The sequence below is a fragment of the Myotis davidii genome, unplaced genomic scaffold (assembly GCF_000327345.1).
Source record: "Myotis davidii unplaced genomic scaffold, ASM32734v1 scaffold97, whole genome shotgun sequence".
NCBI classification, from domain to species: domain Eukaryota; kingdom Metazoa; phylum Chordata; class Mammalia; order Chiroptera; family Vespertilionidae; genus Myotis; species Myotis davidii.
In genome coordinates this window covers 796,198-806,463 of record NW_006289392.1, presented here as the reverse complement: position 1 = coordinate 806,463, position 10,266 = coordinate 796,198, and the positions used below count along the sequence as shown (strand labels likewise).

Below are 10,266 nucleotides of genomic sequence, written 5' to 3'. Positions count from 1 at the left end.
CCCTCCCGATTGAAAACCCCAACTGCGCCCTCCGCCGCCAGCCCGCTCCACGCGCACTCCGTACCTTAGTATTTCACTTCAGTACTGCGCCTCCTCCGAGTCTGGGTATGATATTCTCTTTCCTCCTAGTTGTAGATCTTCCACTCAGCCAGCCTTCCTGTGGTTCTGGATGATGCCCGTTCCGTCTTTTAGTTGTATTTTTGAAGTGGGTTGTTCGAGGCAGCAAACTCCGGTGTTTACCTATGCCGCCATCTTGGTTTCTCCCGAATTATAATCTTATACACCTAAAATTTTATAATGTTATTAGCCAATGTTATGCCTATAAATTAAAAAAAATTTATAATAGTATTAATTGTAATGCTGTATGCAAATGTAAATGTGTCAAAGCTCAAGAACTTAAAATATATCTATATAAATTTATTTTTTAAAAAGTCCATCTTCCTAACAGATGTTGTTTGTAGGAAACCTTGGCATAAAGGAATCTGACCCAGTCAGGAGGAGCACATTAAATTTTACAGGATCATCAGTGTGGTTTTGCTGAAGGAGCCATTCCGTGTAGTCAGTTTCTAGGGAAACTTGCATAGATTTTTTTAAAGGTTTGTTAGAAAGGTTGTACATTCAACTTTGTGTCCATCCTGCTTGCCTTTACAGAGCGTTCTAGACATTACGTATCATCAGACACTAATTTCTGTGTCCAACTCTTTATCAGAGCCTTCAGGAGCCTCTGCCCACGGGGTTCGCTGCTTGTCGTCCGAGCATGCTGTGATTGTCAAGGAGCAGACCGCCCAGGCCATTGCAAACACCGCGCATGCCTATGAGAAGAGCGGCGTCGAAGCAGCCTTGAGTGAGGTGAGGATGACTGAGGGAGCCCCGATTCAAGAGGGCGGCTTTCCGCAGTAATTTCCACAGTTCGCTCACACTCTGTGATTCTGTGTTTCTGCTGCATTTAACCACTCCCTCTTAATTTCTCCATTTTTTTCTGCTCATTCTCTCCATTCTGCTGCTGCGGCTTAAGGAAGCTGAACCCAGGAATCCCCTGCCCCCGGAAACAGGCTTTGCAGAGCAGTCTGCGCAGCCCCCAGAGGCTCATGATGCAGACTCGGCTGCCCCGCCTCATTCTGAGGTGTCTGAAGTCGAGATTCCCAGTGTGGGGAGGATTCTGGTTAGAGCCGATGCAGATGGATATGATGAGGAGGTACAGAGCCAAGGGCAGGTTGAGCTGCTTGTTGTCAGTCTTACCCCCTCTCCTGTCACTGCATGTGCTTGAAGGTGTTCGGCGATGGGTAACATTTTCTTATTGAAACAGATGACACGAGGCCTATCTGGTTTGACCTTAGTTACTGTTTTCACAAAGATAGCCTTGTTCCCACTGTGCACTGCTCCCTGTATAAGTCTACCCAGGTGTATGTTTATGGGGCCACTGCAGCGTTTAGAAGGCTCAGAAAGATGGAATTTAGTCCCTTGTTTGGTATTGGGACAAAAACTGCTTTTTAAGTGTTTGTCTTTGGTAGTATTAATTGTTTTTCCTCCACATGTAAAATTTCCAGAGGTACAGTGAGCCAAACCAAGGTACATTGGAGTTGTTTTAAATTCTAAAGCTTTAGGAAGAAGCTGTAGAATCCCACGTGGTTGAGGTGCTCCTCACAGTTGTCACTGCACAGAAACTATCATGAATCCTGCCCCTTAGATTTGTTTTTTCCTGTGAGATAATAGTTTTAAATTATTGAAAGGTTTTCATTTTATAAAGTCACATTGTGTATCCCCTGGTGTCCAGACTATTTTAAATGCCCTGTTCATCCTAGTGAAAGTCTAACATATTTGTGTGTTTAGGACATACACCCAAACTACAGAACTAAATTGTATCCTCACCTCAGACACTTCCTCACCGAGAGCTCTAACTCAGCTGATCCTTGAGCAGTGCCATAACAGATAGTTGTAGACATGCATGTGTAGTCATCTGTGCATTGCAGAGGGTGCACAGGAATAGCTTGTCTTGGGCGGTACGTGTGCATAGGAGTAAGTGTGTGGACCGTGACGTTGTGTAGAGGGCAGTGCTGTCCGTGTGCACAGGAATGGGTGTAGGACCTGACCGGCAGTAGATGCTGACCAAGGCCATGCTTTCTTCAGCAGGCTGCTCCCCTGTCTTTTCATGCTCTTCTTTTGAACCTTTCCTCTCTCCTTTTTGTCTGTTTTGTGCCCTCTTGTGGTAGGTGATGCTGAGCCCTGCCATGCAAGGGGTCATCCTGGCCATAGCTAAAGCCCGTCAGACCTTTGACCGAGATGGGTCTGAAGCAGGGCTTATAAAGGTATCTCCGTTTTTTTAATTTCTCCTCCTTATATCACAGGTATCATAATAGTGGGGCAGTAATTCTATTAGTTGGTAAACAATAGGATTAAAGATGTCTTTCATTGAAGTAAAGCATAAAACTCTCTTTCCTGCCTAACTAATGAATAAGCTGCCCACCAGACCGATCGCTCCTCCTCTCCTGGCACTGACGCAGCCGTGGTGAGCAGCGCCATCTGTCACCCAGCCGGGAGGGCTTGCTGTTGTTCTTAGGGAATGTCTGGCAGTAAAGCTAATGAGACATTGCCTTTGTACTTAGGGGCAGTCATATGAGAAAGTGGGCCATGCTTTTTAAGGTACTTGAATAAAATTTAAGGTACGTGAATAAATTGTATTTATGTGGATTTTTAAGATTTGGGTCCCTGGGACTCAAGGATATGCCTGAAATAATTAAAACTAAATATTTTTTTCTGAGAATTTTATGAAAAACTGTCTCTTATGAATATGGTATGTCTTTGATGCCAGGACGCTAGAAGAGTTTCATCCCTTATGAAATGCACACGCCTTACAGACTCCATAGTTGCCTCTGTAATTCCTCAGTGAGGGTTTCTTAGGCGTCATCTCAGAGTTAGGGAACCTCTGTTACCTTAGGCATCGGTGTCTGTGCAGGAGCCCACGGTGCGCCCTTTCTGACTCCCAGCTGTCTTCCTAGGCATTCCACGAAGAGTACTCCAGGCTCTACCAGCTGGCCAAGGAGGCGCCCTCCTCTCACAGCGACCCTCGGCTGCAGCACGTGCTCGTCTACTTCTTCCAGAACGAAGCACCCAAAAGGGTGGTGGAGCGGACCCTTCTGGAACAGTTTGCAGATAAAAATCTGAGCTATGATGAAAGGTGAGAAGGGGCTACTCAGGTGAACCCCCTCCTTCTGGGTCTGGCGTGGCTGCCTTCCCTGATGGGAAGCTGTGCCCTGGCTGCTGTCACTGCTTCCTGAACCTTGTTCCACACAGGTCCATCAGCATCATGAAGGTGGCGCAAGCTAAGCTGAAGGAGATCGGTCCAGACGACATGAATATGGAGGAGTACAAGGTCAGGTCTTCTCTTCCAATCTGCAAAGGCTGCAGCATTCATTCCTGAGGCAAAACTTACAATTCTGTGACTTGTCCCGCCCCCCGAAAAAAAACCACCTGAATAAGAATGGATGAATGATCTTTTCTTACCCTCAGCAGAGCAGGCTTCTTTATTCCATCTTCATCAGATGAGTCAGCCTTCCTTTTCTTAAATACGTGCTTTAGCCCTGTTCTAAGCATATAATTCTTGAACTCACAGTTTGGGTTTGTTTTAAATAATACAGTTTCCTACATTGGAAATAATATTTTTATATTGGATATTCAATTTCTGTGCATTAAAGTGCATATATAACTACAAGTTTTTTTTTAAAGCTTTGTATTGTACGTAAAACAGTGTTATGTACCAGCTAAGGTGTGCCCACCACACTCACTGAGCTTGAGTGTTGTCCTGTGACAGGGCGGCCTGTCCTTTCATCTTCCTCACATCTGGATGGTTTCCTCAGAACTAGAGAGGAAACCAGAGCTGAGTGACTTTGACGTGGGTGCTGCAAATTAAGATGGTAAATTCTAAAGCTCATATGAAATACCGTGGAAGGAAAAGGGCATTAAAAATTAAGGTCAAAGTAGACTTGTTCTAAATGTTGAATATGTTTCTATGTGAAAATCTTTGTGTTTGTTGCTTTTGTGCCTGGCCACATGTGCACAGAATGTAAACTTACATGGTGGGCCGTGTGGAAGTAGCTTGTGGTCGTAATCATTAACACCAGTCATCCCTTTTCAGAGGTGGCATGAAGACTATAGTTTGTTTCGAAAGGTGTCTGTGTATCTCCTGACAGGCCTGGAACTCTATCAGAAAGAAAAGTAAGTTGGCCTTCCATGTTGCTAAGCCTGTTGGTCGGGACTCTGTGATTTATCGATCCCCACCCAGGAATGCTGAGAGTCACGGGCATACACCACCCTGTCACGCGCGCAGCGTGCCTCTGTTGTCCCAGTATTGCCCTTAGTGTTGCTCTGAATGTCACACTGTGCTCATCCTTCGCGCAGTGATAGATTTATTAGTAAAGAGATGTAGTGGCCAGATTTCCTCTGTGATAAATGAAGGTGAACTCAGTGAACCTGCGAGCTGGTGCAGCCCTCGGTGAGCATCTAGTCCACGTCTTCGTCAGGAAGCCCAAGCCCAGGGAGCTTTCAGGATTGGCCTTGGGTTTGGGCCAGTTTGTGGAGGAGCTGAGACTGGCTGCCGTCTTTGGCCCTCAGGCTTTTCCCAGTCCCCGGTGCCGCCCCTCCTTTCAGACTTCCATGATGCAGCCACGGAAGTCCTTGTCTGAGGGGCAGGGAGGTGGAAGCCCTGGGTTTTGGAGGACACTCAGCTGTTGTTATCTGCCGTTTCCTAAGGTACCAAGAAGCCCTCTCCTACCTGGTGTATGCCTACCAGAGCAACGCCACTCTGCTGACCAAGGGGCCCCGCCGCGGCGTGAAGGAGCCGGTGATCGCTTTGTACCGAAGGAAGTGCCTGCTGGTGTGTTTGTCTGTAACGCCTCAGCTCTCTGTTGCTCTTTGTCTTTACCACTGTCCTGCAAGCCAGGAGGGAGTTAGTCTCCAACAGGTTTCACATTTTCCCAAACTCTCAAGAGGAGCTTAACATTGGAACAGATTATTTAAAATTGCTTAGTGGATATCATTCTTCTTCAGTCCCTGGTAGATAAGAGATGAGAATGGATTACCCCTTCGTCTGTGCTCTTCACGTGTACCTGCATCTCATCGCATTGCTTTCCTACCAGCCTGTGAGGCCTTGGGCACAGATTTTCTCTTAGCTATGTTCTCTGTGTCTGGAACATAGTAAACATGTAATACATGTGTGTTGAAGGAATGCAGTGTTTCTTCTGTGTTCCTTGCTGGTAGATAAGAGTTCTAGTGACTTCTAAAGAGACTCCAGGTTTTTAAGTTAGGAGCCATAAGAGTTGGCCTGCCCTCCCGGTGTTGTCGCTGTCACACTCCAGGGAAGGCCTCCTGGCCTGTTCACAGTTGGCGGTCACGAGGAAAGGCAGACCGACACCCCTCCGTCTACCCCAGGTTTGAAGCAGTGCTCGCCCTTCAGAAAACCACAGGGAGGCTTGCCGCAGGTTGTGTGCTGTGTTTATCGCTCCCTCCCGGGGGTCAGGCAGCCTTTCCACCACTGCCCTGTTACCACCAAGCGGAGGAGGTTAAGTCATGACGTGCACTGAGCTCAAGAGCTTCTTGCTCTGGTTTACATTTGATTTCTGTACTGGTTGTAGATGTGGAGGGGCATTTGGAAGCCGAAGAGAGGCTTGTGGATTGGGTGTATCTGAGTTTTATTAGAGCTACACTTTTATTTTTTAAGTCACCAAACACGGGTTACATTTGGCCTGTCCTGCTCAGCTGCCACAGGTAGGCAGTAATGGTGAATTGGCTGGTTCCCAGGCTGGCTGTCCACCTTCAGTGTGCGCCACAGTCACCCGGGGAACTTTCCCGCGAGGATGACACACAGGCCCCTCCCAGGCGCAACCTCCTGTGTTCTGCAGGTGGTTCTGATGCTCCGTGGAGATAGATGGCCTTTGACTAGACCAGTGGTTCTCAGCCGTGGCTGCACATTAGAATCACCTGGGAATCTTTTTAAAATCCTGATTTCTGGGCCTCATCCTCCGGAAATTCTGTATTTTTGTTATGGAGTGGGGCCACAACATTAGTAACAAAGAAACAGAATTTCCGGAGGATGAGGCCCAGAAATTAGGATTTTAAAAAGATTCCCAGGTGATTCTAATGTGCAGCCAAGGTTGAGAACAACTTTTAGTGGAAGCAGGTGTTAGGCACGATTTTGACTTGGAAGTTTAGGCCATTGGGTCAGAGGCTTAGCTGCCTAAGAATCACCTTGGGAGCTTTTATCAAGTCCCAGTGCCCAGCATACCGATGGCAGCAGCTAATGGGTGGAGGAAGAGCAACGTAAGTTTGTAGAGCAGTGGTTCTCAACCTTCTGGCCCTTTAAATACACTTCCTCATGTTGTGACCCAACCATAAAGTTATTTTCGTTGCTACTTCATAACTGTAATGTTGCTACAGTTATGAATCGTAATGTAAATATCTGATATGCAGGATGGTCTTAGGCGACCCCAGTGAAAGGGTCGTTCGACCCCCAAAGGGGTCGCGACCCACAGGTTGAGAACCGCTGCTGTAGAGATTCCACCAGCAATTCCAATGGCAGTAGTTTGGCAGCCACTTGTTAGGATCTTCTAAAGTTCTTATTTATCTTTTCAGACTTTTTTTCATTCTTTTATCTGTAGGAGCTGAATGCCAAAGCGGCTTCTCTTTTTGAAACCAATGATGACCACTCGGTAACAGAGGGCATTAATATGATGAATGAGTTGATCATTCCCTGCATTCACCTCATCATCAATAACGACATCTCCAAGGATGACCTGGATGCCATTGAGGTCATGAGAAAACACTGGTGCTCTTACCTGGGGCAAGATATTGCAGGTGTGTTGCTTTTAGCACTCCCCGTAATCTCTAAGGCTCTTGGGAATTATAGAAATTACAGTGGGCTCGCTCTATAGCACATGTTGCCAAACTTCGTCAAAGGATTATGGGAGCCCCTGGGGTTAGGGAGTGAGAAGTGGACCTGCTCTCCTGGGGTGGGGCCTCTGCTCCTCTAACCTCCCTGCCTCCTCTGTGGTGCTGAGGCGTCTCCAGACGACCAGGAAGCCCTGGGTGAAACATCACTGCTCTCCAGGAGTGTCCGACCTCTATGACTTTTCAGTTGCCAAAATCTGGACTCCAATTGCATAGTTTAAAAATCAAAATCCATTCATGCTGCGCCCTGGCCAGTTGCTCAGTGGTTAGAGCGCCAGCCTGTGGACAGAGGGGTTGAGGGTTCAATTCCTGGTAAAGGGCACGTACCTCTGGTGTAGGTTCGATCCCTGGCCCCAGCCCATGCAGGAGGCAACCAGTTGATGTGCTTGTCCCAAGTATTTTAGGGAGTGAGCCTAGTTATTTTTAGGTGAGTTTGATAGACTTAGAAAGTTGGTATATATTCTAATATGAATCTTCTCTGTTAGTTTCTCACTGATGTAAAGATATTCTATTGACTGCCCTAGCTGGTTTGGCTCAGTGAATAGAGTGCCAACCTGCGGACTGAAGGGTCCCAGGTTCGATTCCAGTCAAGGACTGGATTGTGGGCTCGATCCCCAGTAGGGGGTGTACAGGATTCTCTCATCATAGATGTTTCTATCTCTCTCCCTCTCCCTTCTTCTCTGAAATCAATAAAAATATATTTATAATATATATATATGTATATATATATATTTTCTATTGACTTGTAAAAGTGCTCAAGTTTATAGTATTTATTGAAAATTCTATTGTAATTAGTAGGTGTGACTTTCCTTTTAATGTCTTCAATTTCTGTGTAGGCCATGTGTGATATATGGCTGTATTTAGTGCGCTGTGCACACACTGTATATTTTAATCATTTGAAAGACAATCGCACCCTTATATTTATGGCACAGAGGGTTACATCTGCTTTCTCAAAGTTTAAAAGGATGATTGGAAGGTCTGTCCTGTCAGTAACGAAGTCAGCACAGTGTGGTTCCTCCATATGCCAGGTGGCGGGCAGCTCTGCCTAAAGCTCTGGTGTACTTGACAAGTCCGTCTTTGCTCCAGGTTGGGCCTGAGGGCGTCACCATCTGTTGTTCGTTGGCCAGAGCAATGCTCTGCGGTTGGGCAGTGGGCTGTCTGGAGGGCCTTCCCATAGAATTTCAGACTTAGTTTTCACTGGAGTTCTACTTAGCGGTATATGTAACCATCATTTTCTCTCCACAGAGAATCTGCAGCTGTGCTTAGGGGAATTTCTACCCAGGCTTCTAGATCCTTCTGCAGAAATCATTGTATTGAAGGAGCCTCCAACTATTCGACCCAATTCTCCCTATGACCTTTGCAGCCGGTTTGCAGCCGTCATGGAGTCGATTCAAGGGGTTTCAGCTGTGACCGTGAAGTAAGCGGTCATGTGTTCAGGGCCTGCCCTGGTCTTGGTTGCCTGCCCATTGAACAGAAGTCTGTTGCCCAGTGTCTACCTTGGGAGAGGAATTAGGTGAAAAGGAAGACCCAGATCCAGACCCCAACCATGTTGTGTGTGTAACAGGATTGGAAATAAAACGGCCCTTTTCAGGAGCAGACTCACTGCCGCGGCTTTCCTGAAAGAGGCAGGAGCAGCGAGGGGGGTGTTGAGTTATGCGGGAGACCCGAGAGGCCTCTTCTACCCACGGGAATGCGTGTGCTTTTCTAAGCCTCTGCCGCTTTTTAAATTGCCCTCAGCCATCCATATTTTTGACAGAATAGAAGGGTGAGTCATCGGAACCTGAACCAGATGAACAGCGCCTCCTCATTACAGATGACATTTGAAAATTCTTAACTGCCTGAGATAAGAAATAGAAACCTTGCCTGGCTCTTGGCAGGATGGCAAGTCGGGTTACTGATAAACCACCGCCCTTGCACCTGTGGGTAGAATACAAGGTCATGTGGCCAGAAGAGGCGGAAAAGTCAGAAGAACGCTGCCTCTCCTTTCTCCTCTCTCTTTTATTTATATTTTTAATTAAACCAGAAAACCTCCTGAGTGACAGAAAGGAAAGCATTAAGGACTTTAGATGGAATAACATTGTGAAACTTGACTAACGGTAGTGGGTTTGTGTGGTTTTCTTTTTTAAATGGGAAAATGAATGTATGTAAACTCTCGGTGTTTCCTACTGTTGATCCTGTTCTTTTTGGTGAGGGAGTCTTTATTTTATTTTTTTAATTTAAGTATAGTTGGTATACAATATTATATTAGTTTCAGGTGTACAGTATAGGGATTCGACATTTATATACCCACGATGTGATCATTGTGCTAAGTCTAGTAACCATCTGTCACCATGCAAACTTACCACAATGTTACTGGCTGTATTTCCATTTACCTGTTTCACTCATCCCTCCCAGTACTACCATCCTCAACAAAACAAAACAAAAACAGGCCCATAGAAACAGAGATCAAACTGACGGTTAAAGATGGCATTTTTATGATTGTTAACCATTTAATTTTCGAGGGCCTGAATTGTCAGAAACATGTCTAAGGCTGCTGCTGACCCAAAAGAACATTTTGATGCCCTCTCCCTTTTTGTTTTGGAAAAATAAAGGATGTGGGTTTGTAAAAAGAAAAAAAAAATCTATGTGTATATTTAGAGAAATATCTCCTGTTGGCCATTTTTAAAAGGCTCCAGTTTGGATATTGTGTTTTAACGGAATTTTCAAATTAAAGGAATTGTGGGAGGGAAGAACACTTGATACCACTATGCAGATTTTATAAATGTGCAATAAAAGCATTTGTTTTACCTTTGGTGTGCAGTGAGGCCTTTATTTAAATATATGTCTTCTGTTTTGGAAATGGATGGACTTGGTAAGCATTTGTCATGGGTCAGTTTTTCTTTTTTAAAAGAAAAAAGTAGATTAAAGGGATAAGAAGCTTCATGGGGATAAAATAAGAGCACGCAACAGGCCTTCTTGAGCAGCACTTCGTGGTGACTGATAACTTTTCCTCTCGTTTACTGGTATTGCATGTACGTGATCCACTTTGTATTTGTCAAACTTAGAAGGAAAAAAGTGTTTTTAGCTGATTTTTTAATGTTTTTATTAAATTAATGGTTTGGTCATATTTTATAGATATTCAGAGGTATCTGTGCTTTAAGGTTACTGCAAAGATTTGTTTCATGGGAAATCAATCAGTTATCTTACCTATTGATTACCTTTTACTGTTTGAAATTATAAACCATTTGCCTTTCACTTTTAAATCCCTGTCATTATTGAATACTGTGCACAGTTGTATTATTTCACTTCATATAACCTGGGATGGTGATGGGTCAGATGTCATAAGCT

General features: G+C 45.2%; 1 protein-coding gene across 7 annotated transcripts in view; it reads left to right on the top strand.

Moving 5' to 3' along the window:
- USP28 (ubiquitin specific peptidase 28) overlaps positions 1 to 9,727 on the top strand; it is a 56,028-nt gene extending 46,301 nt beyond the window's left edge. For 2 of the 7 annotated variants that reach the window (XM_006761532.2, XM_006761533.2), the window contains exons 18-26: positions 710 to 849; positions 1,010 to 1,195; positions 2,211 to 2,306; positions 2,997 to 3,175; positions 3,292 to 3,370; positions 4,133 to 4,212; positions 4,747 to 4,870; positions 6,651 to 6,846; positions 8,185 to 9,727. In XM_006761532.2, coding sequence (XP_006761595.1) covers positions 710 to 849; positions 1,010 to 1,195; positions 2,211 to 2,306; positions 2,997 to 3,175; positions 3,292 to 3,370; positions 4,133 to 4,212; positions 4,747 to 4,870; positions 6,651 to 6,846; positions 8,185 to 8,360 — 1,256 coding nt within the window. In that variant the 3' untranslated portion in view covers positions 8,361 to 9,727. The remainder of the gene's footprint in view (positions 1 to 709; positions 850 to 1,009; positions 1,196 to 2,210; positions 2,307 to 2,996; positions 3,176 to 3,291; positions 3,371 to 4,132; positions 4,213 to 4,746; positions 4,871 to 6,650; positions 6,847 to 8,184) is intronic. The other 5 variants (XM_006761534.2, XM_006761535.2, XM_006761536.2 and 2 more) reach the window with 3 other exon arrangements.
- Positions 9,728 to 10,266: the final 539 nt, after the last annotated feature.